The sequence below is a fragment of the Sus scrofa genome, chromosome 2, assembly GCF_000003025.6.
Source record: "Sus scrofa isolate TJ Tabasco breed Duroc chromosome 2, Sscrofa11.1, whole genome shotgun sequence".
NCBI lineage: Eukaryota > Metazoa > Chordata > Mammalia > Artiodactyla > Suidae > Sus > Sus scrofa.
Window position 1 is genome coordinate 75435256 of NC_010444.4, and position 22829 is coordinate 75458084.

Below are 22829 nucleotides of genomic sequence, written 5' to 3' on the forward strand. Positions count from 1 at the left end.
AACAAACAAAACCACACAACTCAAAATAGATATTTCTGGGAGTTTCTGTTGTGGCTCAGCAGGTTGAGAACCTGACTAGTATCCACGAGGATTCGGGTTTGATCCCTGGCCTCGCTCAGTGGGTTGAAGGATCCAGTGTTGTCACAAGCGGCATAGGTCATAGATGTGGCTTGGATCTGGCGTTGCAGTGGCTATGGTGTAGGCTGGCAGCTGTGGCTCGAATTTGACCTCTAGCCTGGGAACTTCCATATGTCGCAGCTGCGAAAGAAAGAAAAGATGCTCAACATTGCTATTTATTAGAGAAATGCAAATCAAAACTACTATGAGGTGCCACATTACACCAGCAAATGAATGGCCATCATCAAAAAGTCTACAGAGATTGGGACAGGCTGGCGGAGTCCTAAGACTCGAGAGAACTCTCATGAAAATACCAAAATTACACTAACTGCTGAACAATCACCAATGAAACAGACTGGAAACTACCAAAAAAGATATCTTACACCCAGAAACAAAGAGGAAGCCACATCCAGATGGAGAGTAGCTGACCACTGTAAACCAAGGTGTTCCCAACCAAAAGTTTACATGCAGTTGATGAAAGTATGTTCCACCCCCTCAAGTTCAAGGCCAGTGCTGCTGTGGTCAGGACAGTGTCTTAAATCCAGACTTAAGGGCACATGAGTAGAGGAGAAGACGATATTTAGGATAACTGGACCAATGGAAACAATGGTTCTTGCCCTAAGTCTAGCTGGTCATGATGTGTGGCTTATAGACCTGATCTTTCCCTAAAAGCAGTGTTTCCTGCTTGCTACTCTTGGAAAAACTGACTCTTCTGCCCTATGGCTCCTTGATTCTGGCATTTTCTTGATGATTCCCTCCAATCACCTTTGCTCCTGGGCTCCAGCTAGGCCAGAGTGAGGCGTTCATGGATGCTAGCATTCACTTATTCAACAAGCAAAAGTATGTGACTTGAGAAGACATGGTCTTCCATGAATCCTGCAGAAAACGGGAGCAAACCACATCCACAGCTGACTATATCATGAATACTTCTTGCTACTACTAACAAAGATGATCATGATGAAAAAAAGTCTACAAACAATAAATGCTGGAGAGGGTGCAGAGAAAAGGGAACCCTCTTACACTGTTGGTAGGAATGTATAGCACAGGAAACTCTAACCAATATTCTGTGATAATCTCTGTGGGAAAAGAATCTGAAAGAGAACGGTTGTGTGAACATGTATAACTGAATCACTTCATTGTACAGCAGAAATCATCACAACTTGTAAATCAGCTATACTTCAATAAAACGTTATAAAATGAAAAAAGAAAATAGGGTGGTTGGTGGGGCCCAGGTGCTTGGGGAGAGGAAGGGGAATTACTGCTTAAACGGTGCAGTTTCTACTTGAGGTGATGAAAAGGTTTCACAGCCAAATAGCGCTGATGGTCGCACAACAGTGTGAATGAAATTAATGTCCCAGAATTGTACACTTAGCGATTTTTTTTTTTTTAAAGAAAGAAAAGTCTGAGCTTTCAGGGAGATCGCTGGTCCAACATCCGGATTTACAGAAATGGGGTGAAGGAGGGGCACGTCTTCTCAAGAACACCCAGGACAGTGATTGGCAAGTTAGGCTCCTCCCCACTCAGTCCCCTGCCCCGGCAAAAGGTGCCTCTTTTGCAGGATGCACCAGCCACATCAACTTGAAGTCAAGGGCCAAATTAAGAGGACCTCTGAGCAGGGGCCCTGGTGCCACAGTCCCAGCCCAGGGCAGGAGGCACACCCTGGGCAGCTTGGCTGTGGCTCCTGTAAGCTCCAACCCCATCCTGGAAGTGCCAGGGTCCTACAAGGAGCCACACAAGAATCAGGGGACACCCAGGGGGCCTCCAGGGCCTCTCTGCTGCAACCCCCACCCCCAGTAACAGGAAATAAGCCAGAGGGGGCCCAGTGTTTAGGAACAAAATTTATTCCAATTTAAAAGAGAATTCATTTCAGGAGAAAGATATGAAAAGTCAATTTCCATAGGTATCTCTGGATTAAGGGGTCAGGGCCCCGATATGCTGAGCAGAGCCACCACCACTGCCTGGACGTGGGCAGCTCTGGCCACAGAAGGTTGGCACTGAGCTGATGGCGCCCGGCCCTCAGCCCGCACAGACAACACATGCATTTCAATGACCAAAGGTTTAAAAACAGCATTTTTATATAATATTCTTTTTTAAATAGGCTAAGGTTTAAGTCATCTGAAATCAGGACTGTTTAATATACAAGTACAACCGGACAAGGTCGCCCCCACCGGCCAGCCCGGTCAAGGTCCCTCACTGCCACTGGGGGTGTTGGCACTGGGAGGGCAGTTCTGATGGGTGATGGGACACAGTGGGGGCGGGGGGTCGCCACTCAGGGGAAGCGCCACGGAGGTGAAGTTCACCAGAAACTAACCTCACACACTGGGTGAAGAAGGGGCCGAGGCTTGCCACCCCAACCCTCCTCTGCATGGCATAGGGCCAGGCAACTGTTGGGGGCACCCGGCCCGCAGGGAGGTTTGGCACTGTGGCCAAGCTCACTCTGGGATCTTGGCACACTAATCCTCTATGGAAGCTAATACTTTGGGTGCCCCCATCCCCGCCACCCACGTGCTCACACCACCCGATCCAGTTCCCTGTGTGATCTGGGCCTGTGGGAAGCCCACCGCCAGCGGCACCTTCTGCCCCCCAGCGCACACATCAGGGTTATGGCACAAACTCTCTCTCTAGTGGTCACACAGCACAAAAGATGGCCCTTTCAGTGGAGATGCCAGAGAACAGGCCCAGAAGCTTGGGTCCTGCCCACTCTGCCCCCATCCTGGGCCCTGCGCATCAGGGGCAGGAGGGAGGCAGGAGGGGACGCCAGCCAGGGACAGGGCTGGTGTGGGCTGGTGTGATTTTTGAGTTGTTCCTCTCTATTTGTCGAGGGCCGCACAGAGCGCTAATGTTCAGGGTCCCGAAGCGCTGGTCAGGCAAGGCATCACTGGCAGTCCACTACCGCCACATTTGTGCAAAAACAAACCACTATGGTGCGCAGTCCACACGGCATGAAACACCCACTTCTTCCGGCAGACACCAGCCCTGCCTCTCCCCACCTTCAGGCCCTCTGGGAGGGGCCTCAGTGCGTGGGCCTGAGGGCCTCCCTCCAGCTGCCACAAGCCCCGACGGCTCCACTCTGGGCAGAGGGCAGCACGGTGTGCACCTGTGGGGTGGCCATGGACCCGCCAGGGCGACCCTCCCTGCCTCCCTCTCTGCCAATCGGGGGTCAGACCTGAGAATATTCTGAAAAAGTTCCCACCCCACCCCCACTGTTTCCAAACTGGCTACAAAATGGAACAGAACAAAGAGTGACTCCCAGTCCAAATGGGTCTTCTCCCAGGCCCTGGTGGGGCTCTCCCACCTGCGTGGTGGCCCAAGGCCATCAGGGGTGCCTGGGCAGCAGCCCTCAGGAGCCCAGGAGTGCTCCCAGTGGGAGACACTGGTCCCAGAGGCCAGCCCAGAGAACCCTAAAGCCCCCAGGGCTCCCACCATGGGCAGGGGTGTAAGCCAGGGCCCAGGGGCTGGTTTTATTTTATTTCCTCAAAAAAGGAAAAAAAAAAAAAAAAAAAAAAAAAGGTTAGGCACTTCCCAGGGCGGGCAGCGGGGGGCGCCACCCACCCCCACTTCTTGGAGTCCGGTGCAGAAACGCAGCGACAGTGGCGAGGATGTCAATAACTTAAAAAAGGAAGAAAGAAAAGTCCCAGTGTCTGCGTCTCCGCGCCTCCAGGAGATCAAGAAGAAACCAGGGAAGAAGCCATCCTGCTGCGATGCTCGGCCAAGTCCCCTGATGCAGAGCCCCCCACTGGCTAGAGGGAGGCCCGGGTCTCCTCTCTGCCGGTCTTCCGTAGGTTCTTTTTTTTTTTCCTTTTTTTCTTTTTAGAAAAAAGCAAGCCACAAGTCAAGGCCAGAAAAAGGTGGCCTTTGCCACTGACAAAAAGGTGAGAAGGTGCACGAGGTGTATAGAAAGAAAGATGTACATCCCCTGATAACTGTGAAATAAAAACCATTTGTTTAAAAATATGAACCCCTGACTCCCGTGGGCGGAGACGCCACGCAGACTGGCGGTGTGGACGGCGTGGGCGGGAGCGTGGCCTCGGGTCACACCAGGTTGTACTCCTTCAGGTTGAGCTGCAGGATGGTGTCCTTGACAGCGGCGAAGACGAAGCGGATGTTCTCCGTGTCGGTGGCGCACGTGAAGTGGGAGTAGATTATCTTGTCACTGTCAGGGTTCAGGTCCACAAACATCTTCAGGATGAACTCCCGGGCAGCCTGCGCATCCCGCTGCGGGCCTGGGGGAGGCAGAGCATGAGTGAGGGCAAGGGGTGCCCGCTCTTTAGGGGCAGTCCCCCACTCCCCAAGCTCCTGGGATGAGGCCCTGACCCCTGCCTGTGGTTTATACCACCTGCTCTGGCCCGGCTGTGGCCTCTCCGGGTGGCAGCTTTCAGACAGCTGTGCCCACCTAGCCTCTGTGCCCAGTTCCACCCTGGCACCGATCCCTTTGGCCCCACCCCTCACTCATCTCCACCCACCACGCAGACGGCCCTCAGCCCACCCAGCCAGGGCCCCTCCAGGCCTACCACCCATGCCCACGTGAGACACTCCCACCACCTCCTTCCCTCCTGGCCTCACCTCACTCCACCCGGTCCACACCACACCCCACTCAGGGGCACACGTCCACACACATAGCCACACACGCTGGGACACAAAGTCATGGCCGTCCACCCACAGCCCTGTTGCTCCCTCCCAGAGACCCTCCTGCTCTCGCCCATCACCCACTCCGTCCCAGAGGCCCAAGGAGCCCACACTGCTGGCCCCGCAGGCCTCACAGTGCCTTCAGGGTGGGCCAGGTGCCCTGCTCCACATGTAGCACCAGCACAGAGCTGGCCCAGAGGGTCTGTGATGTTCCTCCTTCTCCCGACTGTAACCCCTGCCGCCCTGCCCAGAAGGCAGTGGCGAAGCCCCAGCTGCACCTCCGGAAGCACCCGGGGGTCTCAGGTGGGAGGAGATAGAGGGTGGGGTGTGTCCTGACAATAACTCGGGCTGACCCGGGGGACAGTCCTGGGTCACCTTGGGTCCCCAGTGCCTCACTTCTCCCTGCAGCTGGACCATGGAGGCCTTACAGACTCTGTGCTCCGGCTGTGGGCAGGCAGGAGACAGGCTGCCGAGTGGGGGGGCACCGCCCTCCTGCTGCTGTGAGGTGACCGCAGGGCGCCCCCTCCCACTGATGATGCTCTCCTGGGGGACACGAAGGTCCTCCCACCATCCAAGGCTCAGGGAGGAACCCAGGAAGCTCCGGTCACACTAACTGTGCCACGGCCTTGGCAAACAGCCTTCCTGTGTCTTCCTGAGCCACAGGCGAGGGCACAGAGGCCCAGAGGTGGGACTGGGTGAAGGACATGCTGGTGGCGCTAGGTACCAGCCTGAGGTCAGGCCGGTGGGGGCGCCCAGGCCCCGGCCATGCCCCACTCACCATCAAACTCGGGGAAGTAGTCCACCAGGTGGGAGAAGAGGATCTTGTCCTCCAGCAGGTCCTTCTTATTGAGAAAGAGGATGACGGATGAGTTCTGGAACCAGGGGTAGGTGACGATGGTCCGGAAGAGCGCCTTGCTCTCCTCCATGCGGTTCTGTGGGGCAGGTGGCGGGTTGGCGGAAGGCCCCCCAGAAGGGCCTGCAGAACTGCCTCCCCCCCAGGCTCAGCACCGGGCCTCACCTCGTTGTCCGACTCCACCAGCACTTGGTCGTACTCACTCAGGGCCACAAGGAACATGATGGATGTCACGTTCTCGAAGCAGTGGATCCACTTTCTCCGCTCGGACCTCTGGCCCCCTACGTCCACCATCCTACAGGGCGGGCACATGGCTCAGCGCCGGGGCTGCAGACCACTTGACAAGTGCTCCCCCAGCATGGCCGTGTCTGCAGGAGCCACAAGGGCCCCGCAGTGTGAAAGGCAGTTCCCTCAGCTATCTCAGAGCTGGCAGGTCCCCAGTGCCATCAAGCCAGGAGAACACAGTACAAACAGAGGGGTCTCCTGAGAGCACCAGATGCCTGCTCTAGACCATGCCTGGACTAGAGGTGACAACCTCAGACGGATGTCCATGCCTGGAAACCAGTCTACCCTCGCGGAGCAACGCACACATGGCCTACGTAACACGGGAACGGAGCCCAGCCAAGGCTTGGGGCTGCAGGGCGCGGGTTGCTGGTCAGGTGGGAGATGCATGGACTCGGATGCTGACGACAGGTGGGAGTGGCTAGGGGGCAGGAGAGGCGCTTGGCAATGGTACCCTGAGTGTTACAGCTGGTCACAGCTTCCCTCTTTCTACTTGTAAATTTCCTAAGTTTTCCATGATGAGGAAACATTACTTCTTAAGATAATGGCGAGAAAAGGAAACAGCCCGAGAGGGCAGGGGTCCCAGCTGGGTCCAACCACAGCAGCTGGATAGGCAGGCAGGAGGGGCTGGGGGTGGGGGGAGGGCCGAGACAGGCCATGGGTGCAGTTGGCAGAGGCGAATTCGCCTGGCCAGGGTTACACAGAGGAGGTTCCAGCAAGCACAGGTGGACAGCCAATGTGCCAGGAAGACTGAAGGGACGGGAGGGTGGTGGCCAGACACCAGGCCCACACTGGCAGCTGCAGCCAGTCTGGGGCCAATAGCATCTGGAGCCACTGCCTTTCTGGAGCATGAGTCTCCCCAGTGATGGGTCTGGGATGCCCCAAGCCTGTGCCCTGCAGGTCTCTGAGGTCCCAGACCCTACCAAAAATCTGACTGAAAAAGAAATCAAAATGCTGAACAATGGAGTTCCCATCATGGCAGAGTGGAAACAAATCTGCCTAGGAACCATGAGGTTGGGGTTCAATCCCTGTGAATGGCTGTGTACATCACAGACGCGGCTCAGATCTGTTGTTGCTGTGGCTGTGGTGTAGGCCAGTAGCTATAGCTCTGATTTGACTCCTAGCCTGGGAACCTCCATATGCCATGGATGCGGCCCTGAAAAGCAAAAAACAAACAAACAAACAAAAAAACAAAACAAACAAACAAAAAAATGCTGAAGTCTCACCAGAAAAATCAGGCACACGCAGGGTGATGCCTACAACCTCTGAGGGCCTAAGGCAACCATGGGGGGCGGATGGGTGAGAGAGAGGTGGGGGGCCGGGTGGAGACAACCAGGCTCCTCCACCTGGGGCTGGCGTTTCAAGGCTGTAGGACTTAACCCCTGGCTGGTGAGCACTGTCTCTGGGGCCCACACTGGGAGGAATCAGCTCCCACCCTCCACCCTTACCTCCCAGGGTGGGCTCTTGGAGCAAAAGGGACCATGAGCAGTGGTGGCTGGAGGGTTTGCAGCCAGAGCCAGGCCCCTGCCTGGAGCCTGTGCCTTGGAGCCCACAGCAAAAAGATGTCCCCCAAATTCAGTCCACCCAGAACCTGAGAACACAGCCTGATTTGGGAGCAGGGTCACTGCAGATGTCACTGGTTAAGATGAGGTCACACCAGAGCAGGGACCCATGAATTCAGCAACTGGTGATGTCACCATAAGAGGGAAATCTGGGCACAGACACAGGGAGGGGCCATGTGCTGATGGACCAGAAATAGAAAGAGGCTTCTACAAGCCAAGGGACACCAAGGGCTTCCAGCACCACCAGCAGTTGGGAGGGACATAGGACAGATGTCCCTTCACGCCTTCAGGAGGACCCAGCCCTGCTGACATTACCACTTCAGGACGTTTGGCCTCCAGAGCCGGGTAAGGATCCATTTCTGTGGTTTTAAGCTGCCCACCTGTGGTCGTTTGTTATGGCCGCCCCAAGAGACACACACTTGGCCTTGCCCCTTGGCAGTTCTTGACAAGCTGCAGTCTCTTGCAGTGGCAGGCCAGTCCTCAGGGATGGCCCTGAGTCCACTCTGGCCGTGTGACCTGAGGGACTGGGCCCCAGTGGAGAACCTGTCCCTTCTGCAGAGGGGCCAGGAACTGCCTTCTCCTGGCTCCTGACCGAGGAGCCTTCAGGGTCACCACAGCCCTGGAGCACCCCTGCTCTGGCCAGGACTCCAGGCCAGCCACCCCACCTGCACGCACACACGCCCTCCCTCGCCCTGGCTGTCTCTGAAGGCTGGTGGCAGTTGCAGTAGGGCACAGTACCTGAAGATGATGTTCTCCAGGTCGAAGGGGTACTCGATTATGCCGGTGGTGGGCACGCGCACCCGCAGCACGTCCTGCTGGGTGGGCAGGTAGCCTGAGGTGGCGATACGGTCCACGTCGGTCAGGTAGCTGCAATACACAGGCAGAGCTGCTCAGGCCGGGCTGGGCCGGGGACTTCCCAGCCACCACAGGTCCACTCAGCGGCGGGAAGAGGCCTCCCTAGTGGGGGCTCAAATGGCCCAGAAGCCCTCAGGACAAGGACAGGATGGCAATGATGCCAGACAGGACCCCAGCCAGTTCCAAGGGACCCTCCACTGGACCTGCCCGAGGATGGCCATCCAGGAGACAGGGACTAGCGCCGGGGGTGTCTGAAGGGTGACTTTCAAAAACACGCCTATTACTTTAGAATAGTCTTAGACACACAGAAAAGTGGCAGAGCTACCACAGGAAACTCCTGCAAACACCCTACGTGAAATCACACGTCCACCCCCAGCCAGGTCACTCACTACTTGGCAGAGTCAGAGAGCTGGTACTCGCGCCTGCGGTCATAGCACTCCTGGATGCCGGGGTCGTTCCATAGGGTCTTGATGGCACTCACGTACCGGTGCTCGAACGTCGTCACCTTCTCCACGTCCACCTCCCGGATCAGCAGCGCGTTGGCCTGCGTGGATGGGAAGGGGAGGCCCACAAGTCAGAACCATCGTCTTCAGCTTCCCACAAGCACACTTCTGACCGTCCCCCAGTGCAAGGTGGGCAAGGCGAAGCCCAGGATGGAGGCAGCCCCTGGGAAGGAGTGGGGCTGCCTTGCTCCCTGCCCCAGTGCCCAAGGGGCTGCTTTTGAAGGTGGGGGAGCAGGTGGGATGAGAAACAACCACACAGACAGATAAGCGTCCTCTTTTTTCAAGTGATCCAGGAGTGGGTGGGAAGGATAAATTAGGAGTTTGGGATTAAATATACACACTACTATATATAAAACAGATAACCAACAAGGACCTACTGCATAGCAAAGGGAACTCCACTCGGTATTCTGTAATAACTTATATGGGAATGGAATCTGAAGAAGAATGGATATATGTATATGTATAACTGAATCACCTTACTGTACACCTAAAACCAACACAACATTGTAAATCAACTATGATAAAATTTTTTTAAAAACCCACAACCCCCCCCCCAAAAAAATTAGCCTTTAGTTTGTTTTTCATGTTTTTGTTTTTGGCCGAGGTGTGCAGCAGCTTGATGTGGTATCTCAGTTCCCAGACCAGGGACTGAACCTGGGCTGCAGCAGTGAAAGTGCTGAGTTTTAACCACTAGACCACCAGGGGACTCCCTAGGCCCTAGTTTTTATCACAAGGAAGTCAGAGTGAATAAACAGCCTATAATAAAAAATGTACCTTTTTCTTATTAAAATAAAACATGCAGGAGGATAATAAATAAAAATTTTTAAAAATTAAGTAAGCGGGAGAGGGACCCAAAAGAGGGGACTGTGGCCTCCAAACAGGACAGTGGAACAAACACCACGGGCAGCACCCGAAGTCCGAGTCACAGGTGGGACAGGCCCGAGAGCCTCTGTCCCTAAGAAGAAATGTTTACTTGGTGTCTGCCCCCATTTCCTGCACACAGCTTCTGAAGCCCTCCCTTATCTGACAGGATAATGTCCTGCTCCTGGCGGCCTGGCTGGTGGCCAGATCACCCAGCAGGAGGGGAGGCTCAGCTAATGGCCATGGTCCAGTAAGTCAGGCCTCCATACACACTCTGAACAATAGGGCTCGGGGACCTGCTCCTCAGAACCACCCAAGAGCCACCAGCCAAGATTTGCACACACGCACATGACTGAGCACACACACATTACACACTACACGCACGGGGCAGAGGCTCTTGGGATACTCCCGCTTATTCTCCTGCCTGCTCCATGTGCCTGTGCACAGGGTGGTCCAGCCCTCACAACCAGCCACACTCTCTGAGGGGCCCGGGAGGAGACACACCTGGGCAGAACCCCCAACAGGGAACCAAGGGGCCCGCCGCCTAGGCTCTAGAACCCACATCCATCCCCTCCCAGGAAGCTCTCCAGCCCCAGCTCCCGCCCTGCCCTCCCCACCTCTCACTCAGGCCTGCAGAGGTAGACACCAGCCCCAGAAAACCCCACAGACTGTGGATCCACACAGATGAGGGGCCAGAGATCTGTTTCTACGGCCACATTGTCCCTGCCACTGTAGCAAAAGCCTCCAAGGCCACATAAACAGTGGGCATGGCCCATGCCCAGAAAACTGTATATACAGACACAGGCCTCAGTTTGCCCACCTGTTCCAGATGCTATTGACTTCTGTGGTCCAAACAGGGGCCTGGACTCTGGAGGGGCCTCGGTTGGAGGCCATCATGCAAACCAGAGGATGAGAGGCTCCAGCAGGCCCCACATGCGTGACCTGTACAGCCAGGCCAGCAGGGCCCCCAACCCAACGCTGGGCCCTGCAGGGTCCCTGATGACCCACGACCTGAGCGCCAAGGGAGGAAGATGCCAATATCTGAAATCTGATTGACTGGCCTCATTAAGCCTCAAAGTAAATGAATTAATTTAAACCATATTGGATAAATATGGGCTCTGGTGCCATGTGTCAGCCCAGGCAAATTTCTGGGGTTGAATGAGAAGCCCCCAAAACAGCTCTACAAAAGCAAAGCCAGGGGAGGTGGCCAGGGAGAGTCTGCTGGTGCACAGCTGGGGGGAACGCCACTGGGACAGCAGGCTGGCAGCCATCCAGAGGGCAGACCTAGAGTTACTTGGGTCTAGGTCTAGAAATGAGGATGGGCATGCAAACAAAAACCTGCACATGAATGTTACAGCAACGAGTTCACAAGAGCCAAAAAGTGGAAACAGCCAAGTATTCCTCAACGGATAATGGATAAACAATGTGGTCCCTTCATACCTGGGAGCATCACTCAACCATGAAAGGGAGAGAAGCACTGACACTCGCCACCACCTAGATGGACCTGGAGACCACGATGCTCAGTGAGAGAATCAGACACAGAAAGACACACGGTGTGTGACTCCATGGATGGGAAACGTCCAGAACAGGAGAACAGGCACATCCACAGACACAGAGAGTGGGTTCCTGGTTGTCAGGGGCTGGGGAGGAGGATGGGAGTGACTGCTGATGGGGACAGGGGTTTCCTTCCATGAAGATGAGAATGTTCTGAAATTAGAAGAGATGGTTGCACAACTCGGAATATGTTAAAAATGAGTGAGCTGCACACCTTAAATGCGTGACATGGTATGTAAATTTTCTCAATAAAGCTGTTACTAAAGAAAATAGAAGGAACCAATGGGACATAATCAAACTGACAAGCTTCTGCACAGCAAAGGAAACCATAAAAAAAAAACCCAAAAAGACAACTTACAGAATGGGAGAAAACAGTTTCAAACGAGGCAATGACAAAGGCTTCTTAATCTCCAAAATATACAAACAACTTATGCAACTTGATAGCAAAAAAGCCAACAACCCAACTGAAAAATGGGCAAAAGACCTGAATAGACATTTCTCCAAGGAAGATATACAGAAAGCTTGGGTACAAAATAGCAAAAAAAAAAAAAAAAAAAAGAAGAAGATATACAGATGGCCAACAAGCACATGAAAAAATGCTCAACATCACTGATTATTAGAGAAAGGCAAATCAAAACTATGATGAGGTACCACCTCACACCAGTCAGAATGGCCATCATTAATAAGTCCACAAATAGGAGTTCCTGTCATGGTTCAGTGGTTAACGAATCTGACTAGGAACCATGAGGTTGCAGGTTTGACTCCTGGCCTTGCTCAGTAGGTTAAGGATCCAGCGTTGCTGTGAGCTTTGGTGTAGGTTGCAGATGTGGCTCAGATCTAGCGTGGCTGTGGCTGTGGTGTAGGCTGGCGGCTACATCTGCAATTCGACCCCTAGCCTGGAACCTCCATATGCCGCAGGAGCGGCCCAAGAAATGGCAAAAAGACAAAAAAAATAAAATAAAATAAGTCCACAAATAACAAACGCTGGAGAGGGTGTGGAGAAAAGGGAACCCTCCTGCACTGTTGGTGGGAATGTAAATTGGTACAACCACTAGGGAAAATGGTATGGAGGTTCCTTAGAAAACTATACATAGAACTACCATATCACCCAGCAATCCCACTCTTGGGCATATATTCAGACGAAACTTTCCTTGAAAAAGACACATGCTGGAGTTCCCGTCGTGGCGCAGTGGTTAATGAATCCGACTAGGAACCATGAGGTTGCGGGTTTGGTCCCTGCCCTTGCTCAGTGGGTTAACGATCCGGTGTTGCCCTGAGCTGTGGTGTAGGTTGCAGACGCAGCTCGGATCCCGCATTGCTGTGGCTCTGGCGTAGGCCGGTGGCTACAGCTCCGATTCGACCCCTAGCCTGGGAACCTCCATATGCCGCGGGAGCGGCCCAAGAAATAGCAAAAAGACAAAAAAAAAAAAAAAAAAAAAGAAAAAGAAAAAGAAAGACACATGCACCCCTATGTTCACTGCAGCACTATTCACAATAGCCAAGACATGGAAACAACCTAAATGTCCATAGACAGACGATTGGATTAAGAAGATGTGGCATATATACACAATGGAATACTACTCAGCCATAAAAAAGAACAAAATGCCATTTGCAGCGACATGGATGGAATGAGGGACTCTCATACCAAGTGAAGTAAGTCAGAAAGAGAAAGACAAATACCATATGATTTCACTTATATCTGGAATCTAATATACAGCACAAACGAACCTTTTCACAGAAAGGAAAATCACTGACATGGTGAAGAGACTTGTGATTGGGACGGGGAGGGAGTGGAATGGACTGGGAATTTGGGGTTAACAGATGCAAGCTATCGCCTTTGGAATGGATAAGCAATGAGATCCTGCTGTATAGCACTGGGAACTATAGTCACTTAGGATGGAGCATGACAATGGGAGAAAAAAGAATGTATACATGTATGTGTGACTGGGTCACCCTGCTGTGCAGTAGAAAATTGACAGAACACTGTAAATCAGCTATAATGGAAAAAAGAAAAATCATTATAAAATTTTTAAAAAAGGAAAGAAAATAGAAGTGCCACTGCATGGGGTCACAGAGGGTCAAATACTGTGTGTGGAATAGCTGGGGACGCTGGCCCAAGATGCCACTTGCCTCTCACCCAGCCACTCACCTTGTTCTGCTCATACTTGTAGAGGATTTTGAGGGTCTCCATGGCCCGGATCATGGCCTGCATGGCTGTGAAAATGTTCTGGTACACCAGCTTGGTGAAGCCCCGCTTGTCTTCCTCTGAGTAGCCCGCCCCGTGGATGATGCGCATCTGCTTGATGAACGTGCTCTTCCCGCTCTCGCCCGTGCCTGCAAATCATCAACCCATGAGAGCTGGGCTGGGAATCAGCACCCCACCCCACCCACACGGCTACCCCAAGAACCGCCCCACATCCTACACAAGAGGCATGGAGGCTTGGAGGAAGGACGCCATGGGAAGACACTGGGCACCTGCTGCAAGTGAGTCTGAATTTATAGAGGCCACAGAAGTGAACGTCTCCACCAGATGCCACCTTAACTAGTCATGGTGCCTGCTCATGCTTCCCACATGTACCCTCCCTCATGTGACCACATCCCGCCACCATCAGCAACTCCTCTCCTACGACCTCCAGCCAGAATAACTCTCCTCATGGCATAAGTTTGGTATCTGCATTGAAGGCCACACCAGACCTTCGCAGGACACCATGCTGTCACCTCCACAGTCCTCCAAAGCTCCTTTCTCATCAGCCCCTGAACCTAACTTCACCCCACCCTCAGTTCGAGTGTAACCCTGGCACTGGGACAGTCACACCTCTTATGCCACATCTCCCTGAGGGATCCATGCACTCCTCCCTCATGGGGGGTGGGGTGGGGAGAGAGCACACAGGAGTGCCATGTCCCAATCAGCACCCTCTGCTGACACTGTGGCGAGTTGAGCAGTATCCCTAGCCTCCACCCACACCATCCCCAGTCGTGACAACCGTGATACCTCCAAACATCGTCCAGTATCCTCTCTGGGCAAGATCGCCTGTTTCTGACAAAATGCTACTGTTTTAAAAAGATACAGACCTAAATGTCCACCGACAGATGAAGTGATTAAGATGTAGCATATATACACAATGGAGTACTACTCAGCCATAAAAAAGAATAAAATAATGCCATTCACAGCAACATGGATGGAGCTAGAGACTCTCATACTAAGTGAAGTCAGAAAGAGAAAGACAAATACCATATATCACTTTTATCTGGAATCCAATATACAGCACAAATGAAACTTTCCACAGAAAAGAAAATCATGGACTTGGAGAATAGACTTGTGGTTGCCCAGGGGGAGGGGGGGGGGATGAACTAGTAATTTGGGGTTAACAGATGCAAACTACCGCCTTTGGAATGGATAAGCAATGACATCCTGCTATATAGCATTGGGAACTATATCTAGTCACTTATGATGGAACACGATAATATGAGAAAAAGAATGTATACATGTATGTATGACTGGGTCACCTTGCTGTACAGTAGAAAGTAGACAAAACACTGTAAATCAGCTATGATGGAAAAAATAAAAATCATTTAAAATAAATAAATTAATTAATTAAATTAAAAGATACAGGAGTTCCCATAGTGGCACGGAAACAAATCCAAGTAGTATCCATGAGGATGCGGGTTTGATCCCTGGCCTCGCTCAGTAGGTGGGGGACCCCGCGTTGCCGTGGCTGTGGCATAGGCTGGAAGCTGCAGATCCGACTCAACCCTTAGCCTAGAAACTTCCATATGCCGCAGGTACGGCCCTAAAAAGCATAAACACACAAACAAACACTCCCATCAGGGAGAAGAGCAAGGCCCCCCCTCAAGCAAAACCATGCAAGAACCCCATGACGAGCCTCATTCTAGCTATATACCTGCACAGGTGATGTGCACAGGGGACCTACTGCCACACCACCTCCCAGAGAGGACACCATGTGCCTCTTGGTCCTGGCCACGCTCTCATCTGGGGGTCGCTTGGCCCCCCGCTATTCCCCCGTAACACCACAAGCCCAGTTCCATGGGGACAGCTGTGGACACTCATGGCCGATGCCAGCGCTCCACACCACTGTTCCATCAGCCACTCCTTGGGCCCTTCCCCTCCCAAACTCCACTGCAACTCCCCACATGGAAACCCAAACTCATGTTTTCCAAGAAGTGTCCCAAAGACCCCAACACCCCACCTGTTCTTGGTCTGTTGCCTGCTCAGAGCTGGCTCCTCTGTGCCCCACCCCCAGCACAGCCCTGGCTCACAGAAGGCACTGCACAAACTCTTCCTGAATGAACCCAGTGAACTTGGCCCCAATCCATAGTGCTGGCTCTGTCATACGTCCCCATGGGTCCTCTGCATTGCAGTCCTTACTCTAAGAACAGGGGCCCCTGGGAGTACAGCCCAGTTGTAGGGAGGTCCTGCCTGGGGGCCTGGCATAGGTCAGATGGATGCAGCTGGGTGTGCTCAGTGGCACCACCAGATGCCCCAGCTGAGACTAAGCCCCGGGCAGCCACTCCTCAGGTGTGGGAGAGAAGTGGGGCAAGGAAGTGGTTCAACCTCGTCCCAGGGCTGGCCTGAGGGCAGGAAGGATGGTGCTGGTCTGACTTACTCCGGGAGGGATTCAAGATGAGCAGCATCCACAACCCCAAGGGCAACTGGGTGCAACCCAGCAAGAGAACACCAGTGTCCGGGGCTGCCGCTAGTGCTCCCTAGTGCCAGGATGTGGGTAATGAACCTGGGAACCCCAGGACCACAGGCAAGAGCACCGCCAGGGATCTGGGCTCCTGGAAACATAGTCTGGAAGTCCAACATGAGCCGTGATCTGTGTCAATAGGTCCAAGATCAAGGAGAGATGCCGACCTTATGGTGGGGGGACAGAGAAAGCGCAAAATTCTCGTGCAGGGAGTTCCTGTCGTGGCTCAGTGGAAACAAATCTGACTCGCATCTGAGAATGCAGGTTCGATCCCTGGCCTTGTTCAGTGGGTTAAGGATCTGGCATTGCCATGAGCTGTGGTGTAAGTCACAGACAGCTTGGATCCTGAGCTGCTGTGGCTGTGGTGTAGGCCAGCAGCTACAACCTCTGATAGGACCCCTAGCCTGGGAAGCTCTACCTGCTGGGGGTGAGGTCCTAAAAATACAAACAAGCAAACAACAAACAAAACCCTTGTGCAGCCAAAGCTGGTGATTACACCTTGTCCCCCTCACTCCATTCATTCGTTCATTCATCCACCTATCACCCCACCTCCCAAAGGACAGGTGAGGGAGTTGAGGCACAGAGAAGCAAAGCTGGTGTCTCCTGCCCAGGTGGCTCAAGGTGTGGACACCAGCCACCCCTGGGACAGCCACGCTGCCTAGTAGAACTTAGAGGCCCCTCTCTTGTCCCCACGTGCTGGGTCCTACTGCAGCCCTTCCTGAGCCTGACTCTCAGGAGGCAGGGAGACATGGTGGGAGCTCCCAGTCTTGCCCAACCCTGCTGTGCAATCCAGCATGGGTGTGGGGGACCCACCCCCCACCAAGGCTCAGGTGAGAGAACCGATGGGCAGAGGTGGGTGACCCACCTCCAGTTCAAACCCCAACCCCCATCCCCCAGGCCTCCAGAAGGAGTCTGACTTCTGGCTCTGGGCCTGACCAAGGTCTGAGAGCAAAAGCAAAATGTGGTAGCAGCGGGAAGGGCGGCTTCCACCAGGGTCTGTGGTGCACCCACCAGGCACAGAGGGACCACTGGCCAGTGTAACACCATGAGTGAAAACAGTACATCTGGCGCACCCAGTAGACGTGCATCGCCCCACTTAATCCCCCCAAACCCTGAAGTCGGTATGATGCCTATTCTTTCACAGAAGAGAAAACCAAGGCCTAGAAGGCGCTGGGGACAGAACTCTGCACTGTCCTGTGAGCACCACCTCCCAGGGCTGCTCCACAGCTTGCAGACGGGAGCTGAGCTGAGGCACCAGTAGGGAAAGCAGTGACAACAGGTCAGAACAGTGCCTTGGCTTGCTGAGCACCTCCTGTGTGCCAAGGGCCGCTCGGGCATCATCAGCTTAACCCTAAACATTGCTGCAGGCGGGGAAACCGAGGCTGTGCACAGGAGTCTCCACCTCCACCTGCTCACAGGAGGGCCTCCGGAGGGTGGCAGTGGCCAGCTGTTCCCCAAGTTCCTATCTGTCCACATATCAGGACGCAAGTGAGATGTGAGGATATTCAAAAGCCCGGGTAAGCTGGTCACCACCATTCTACTTGTCTGGGGGACCTGTGTTCAATAAGCCAATCAAAGTCACCCAGCAAACATCTCAAGAGGCCCACAGGGCTCTTTGCCAGGGTGCATGGGGTGGTGGGTCCTGCAGGTGGGATGAAGTGGGGTAAAGAGGGGGAGACACCGTGGTAGGGTGACACCCAGGCCATCAACCAGCCACGTGCCCCAGAAAGGCAGTCACCCAGGAGGCAGAGAGATGCTGGAAGTGGTGCCACAGTCCCTCAGCCAGCAAGCCTGAGGCCTGGGGCTGGGTTCTGAGAGAAGCTGGAATTCAGCCAAAAAATAATGCTGCATGTGGGTGCCCCCAAAGCCCATGGAGACACCTCAGTCCCACCCACAGACACTGGACAGGCCCTACAGCTCACTGTCCTGATGGGAAAGGAGCATCAGTGGGGACCAGAGAGGCTGCCCCTCCTGAGTGTGGCCCAGCGCCACACATCTGCCCAGCTCAGGCCCTGGCCAGACCTGCCCACCCAGGGCTGGACTTTATTCCCAAGGCTACCTAGGGCAAAGGAGGGACAAATGGGCTCAGTGTCCCTCCTGCCAGGGGTCTTCTTCTCTGCTCCATCTGCAGCTGCTCCAAACTCCCTGCCCATAAGCAGCAATGACCACAACATGCTCCTGGGCTGCAGGGAGGAGGGCTCCACCACAAAAATCAGAAAGTGAAACCTTTTGTGGTTAAACAACCAAGTCAAAGCACTTCCTCGAGTCTCTCAGTAGCAACCAGCGGGGCTTGGCCGACACGCTGGAAAGCATTTGTGCACACAGAGTCCATGGCCTGTGGACACACCTGGCGAGGACGAGCTTGGGCCAGTGATACTCATTCCTTCGTCCCTTGGTAAGGAAAAGTGTCACCTGGTGCTCAGGACACAAGGGAGAATTCTGAGAGTGTGTCTGGGCCCCAGCACCTCCAGAGACCGTTTCAGCAACACAAAGTTTCATTTAACTCTAGAGCACCTAAGATGCATCCTGTGGTACAAATGGGGTAGGGTGGGCCTCGGGCCTCCCACAGCCCTGGGGCCTCCCACAGCCCTGGGGTAATTAAGGGGTGGGTGAGAGGTCCCAAGGCACTTCCTGCTCTTGGGGTCTGCAAGGGACACACAAGGCCACTGCCAGCAGTGGTGGCCACGCTCCACGCTGAGCCTCAAAGCCCGGGGAGGCGCGCCCTTCCCGCCGGGGCTACCACACCCGAGGCTGGATTCCGGGTCTTTTCACTGCCCTTGGGGGCTGGCTCTGGCCGGACAGGAAGCCTGCAGAACTGACCGCCCTTCTTTATTTAGAAATCCTGGAGCTGCTCAGGCTCGGCCGGGCCGGAACACTGAGCTCCAGGAACGGCATTTCCCTGGAAGGCCTCGGTGTTCATGGGGAAACCTGCCCCAAGGAACAGACAAGGGGCTGCTCGGTGGTTCTCTGCTGAGTGACAGAAATGCAGGGACAAAGCGCTGCACCTGTACCAGGAGAGTTCATGGGAGGCCGAAGCCAGCAGGAAGCTGGCTCCCGAACCCCTCCGGGAGCTCCTAACTGGAGCCGGGGTTCTCTCCTGTCAAGTGGGAGAGAGCTGCTGCGCGGTGGGCACTGTGGCCACTGCAGGGACAGTGCGCTACTCCCAGTCCTCACCACAGACCGATGTCAACGAGGACATGGCCCAGAGTAAGAGAATCAACGAAACTGAACACGGACATCACATGTGCTCAACTATGAACTGCATATTGAGTGCACACATATACCTGGCTTTGGACCAAACAAACAAAAGTATTCACTTCTTTAGGATTCACAAAACACCTGACGAAATAACTTACAGTGATCATGCACCAGCTCTGCAACACGCACCTCACATGGCATGCTAACACGGCATGGAGGCATTCTAATAACATAAACACGGGTGATTCTGCTTCCAGAGGACACTAGGCCATGTCTGGGAACATCTGTGGTTGTCACCAGTGGGGGTGCTCCCAGCATGGAGTACAAAAGGCAGGGATGCTGCTTGGCCCCTCGGCCCCCAGCACATCCCTAGGACCTTGACCCAGCCTTACAACCGTCCTCCTCGTGTCATAAAACTTTGCCTTGGACCATCATCATCCTAACTGCCTGCCATACCTAGGACCTAGCTTCTCAAATCAGACTCCCCACCTCCTGCACGCTCGCAGGGCAGGGCTGGGTGCTTCTCTCAGGGGAGGAGTAGGATCACAGACACAGGTGCTCCCACAGCCAACACCCCACACCCAAGGGTGGGCAACAGATGCTTCCAGAGCCCCTGCAAGCCTCCTCAGTCCAGGCCCAGGGAGACCAGATACACATACCAAGGATGCAGGAGCACCCACCACCATGTCAGTCTGGGGCCTGGAAGGGCTCAGGGCTGGCAGTGGGAGCAACTGCGGGCTCACGCAGCCCCCAGCCTCCAGCCTCCAGCCAGGCCATGGGTCTGGTAACATTAATATGCTGGTAATTTTGAAACCCCAGTTCTGACAATAAAGTCTACCTCTTCTGGCAAAAGCCAGCCAGTGCCACGCTGTCCTCCCAAATGCCACTGGGACTCCACTGCCAGTTTTCTCCAAACTTTAAGGTTACTCTCTGCCTGTCTTTGCTGCAAAGATGGCCCATGTTATAGCCTTTAGGTAAAGCGGAACAAATTTGGGGAAAAGAAATTGGCAAGGTATTTTATCAAAGAGAGGACAGGGGGGGTCCCCACAGGTGGGAGAAGTAAGATGTTCCCACCAAGACCTGCAGCCTCCACAAAGTCATTCCTCCACCATGCAACTCAGTGACTCCAAACCCTGCACCAATAAGCCGGTACACCCCTCCGCGGCAGACCCCTCCTCCACCCACGGCCCATCGCAGCTGCATTTCCAACTTTCCCACAGTGCAGGAATGCAGCCCAGGTCCAGAGAAGGTAGGGCAAGGGCTTCTGTTGTGTAAACGACCTTCTTGCCTTTGACTGCGGAGGTAAGGCCTCCAACAACCCTTATTTGGGGTGACAACACTTCGCTGACAGCTGGGCCGACTGGCTCCCACCAACAGGTGTGCCTTGGGGAGATGGAGATTCGAACAGGAGTCTTCTCCAGGAGGAGAGGAGGACCGGGGAGCCCAGGCTCCCACTAAGACATAGGGGGGGTTGCCGAGTTGGCCAGTTCTGAAAACCGGCTAAGGCCCCTCTGGGGCTCCACCTGCCCCGACCCCAAGAAAAGGGGACAGGCTGTCTTCTCGCCCATGCGGTGTACCTCACTGGCAGGGACATGGGTCTTCCCCACACAGACTGGTCTGAGAGAACGGAGATTGGAGGGGCCCTGCACGCAGGGAACAGGGCTCCACCTGGTGGGAAGAGTGGAGAAAGGATCCCAGGAGGCAAGGGGCACATCTACTGGACTACAGCCGGAAGGTCTGGACCTGAACAGATGCTGGGGTCAGCAAGGGGGGCACACCTGGTGGGGGAGAGACGGAGGGCCAGCCCTGTGCAGGGAGAGGCCGTGTCTCAAGAGAAGGGGCATAGGGCAGACCCTCCAGGGTTATGGGGGCCTGACCTGGAGAGCAGAAGCAGAAGCTGGCCCTGCAGGGATCAAGGAGTGGACAGCAGAGGCCGGGACTGATCCCGAAGCGTCCTGGGAGCCCACCTGGACAGGAGGGGCGAGGGCTAATCCTGAAGGAACCCGGGCCCGTTCTGGACAGCAGAGACTGGGGACTGACACTTCGGGGATTGGGGATCAGGGCCCTGCCATGGAAAGAAGAGGCACGGGCAGATCCTGAGGCTCTGGGGCGCTGATGTGGACAGCAGAGGCAGGAGCTGGCCCCTCGCGTTTCAGGGACTCAGCCTGTACAGCAGAGATTGGGGATGACCCTGCGGGGTTTAGGTGGCCCAGAGGCCGACGGCACCGAGTACGCTGACCCCAAGGCCCGGGGTCCCCACCGTGGACACCACGCAGGGCCGCCACGCTCGGCCGTCCCCGCGCCGCTGGCCCTGGGGACCCCGCAGGCCAGGCCCACTCACCGAGCAGCAGCAGCTTGAGCTCGCGCCGGGCGTCGCGCTTGTCCCGCCGCAGCTGCTTCTCAATCTCGGCGTTGATCCTTTTGGACTCCTTCACCTCATCGCTCAGGCAACACGCCATCATGGACTCCAGAGTCATCGTTCCGGCCCCGGCCGCCCGCCGGCCGCCCCCGCCGTCGCCCCCCGGCCGGCCCGGCCCTGGCCCGGAGCTGCCCTGGCCGCGCCCGCCTGGCCCTCGGCGCTCGGCCCCCGGGCCGGCGGTCAGCCTCGGCCACCTGCGAGCGCCGGTCCCGCTTGGCCGCTGATCCCGCCCGGACGCCCTCTGCCCGCGCCGCCGCCGCCGCCACTGCCGCCGCCACCGCCAACCGCAGCCGCCGCGACCGAGCGACAGCGCCTCACAACCTAACCCGCGCCCGCACAGCGCCGACGGGCGGCCAGTGCGGCCAATGGGAGGGGGCGGTGGCCCGCGCGCCCGCCGCGGGGGCGGGACTAGCAGCTGGGCTGGGCGGGGCGTCGCACGGGCGGGGCGGGGCGGGGCGAGGCGGGCGCGCCCGAGGGTTAGGTTGCGCCGACGTGGGAAGGGGGACGCGCAGCTGGGAGCCGGGCGGGGCCGCCCGGGATTGTGGGAATGTGGCGGACTCTGCAGGGCGGCTCGGCTGCGCTCGGCTCCGCTCGGCCCTGCTCGGCTATGCTGGAGCTAAAGGCTCAGATCCGCAGCTGCTGTCGGTCGATCCGTCGGGCTCCATGTGAGGCAGCGAGGTACCAGCATTCACGGCCTCCCAGGACCCTGCCATTGCCTGACCAGAAATGAACCTTACTCTCAACCATTCTTGGAGCATGCATTAAGGGAACCTCTCCTATATACCAGACTTGGGCTTAGCATTAATGTAAGGCCTTCTGTATGCCAGGTATGGAATGAGCATTAATGGAGTACTTGCTGTATACCAGGCCTGGACCAGCTATTAATGCCGTGCCCACGATGTAACCAAGCATTAATGCAATGCCTGGTGTATACCAGGCAGGAAACAAACATTAGTGGAATGCTTACTGTAAACCTTGCATGTCCAAGCATTAATGCAACACTTGCTATATACCAGGCATGGACCAGGTATTAGTGCAGCGCTACTATATTACAGTCAGGGAACAAGGATTAATGAAGTGCCTACTATATACCGAGTCCTGCCAAGTTAATTTTATGGTAGCATAGCCACGCCCATTCATTTATGGAGATTTGCTGCCTTTACCCTGCACCAGCAGAGTTATGTAGTTGCTACAGCCCTAAAATATTTACTATCTGGAAGTTCCCATCGTGGCTCAGTGGTTAATGAATCAGACTAGGAACCATGAGGTTATGGGTTCAATCCCTGGCCT

General features: G+C 55.1%; 1 protein-coding gene across 1 annotated transcript; it reads right to left on the bottom strand.

Moving 5' to 3' along the window:
• On the bottom strand, positions 4150–21600 carry GNA11 (G protein subunit alpha 11). Its single transcript, NM_001044538.2, is given in 7 exon segments — positions 4150–4340; positions 5522–5675; positions 5762–5891; positions 8179–8307; positions 8685–8839; positions 13363–13547; positions 21462–21600. Coding segments are annotated over 7 exon segments (1080 nt in total). The 5' UTR covers positions 21598–21600.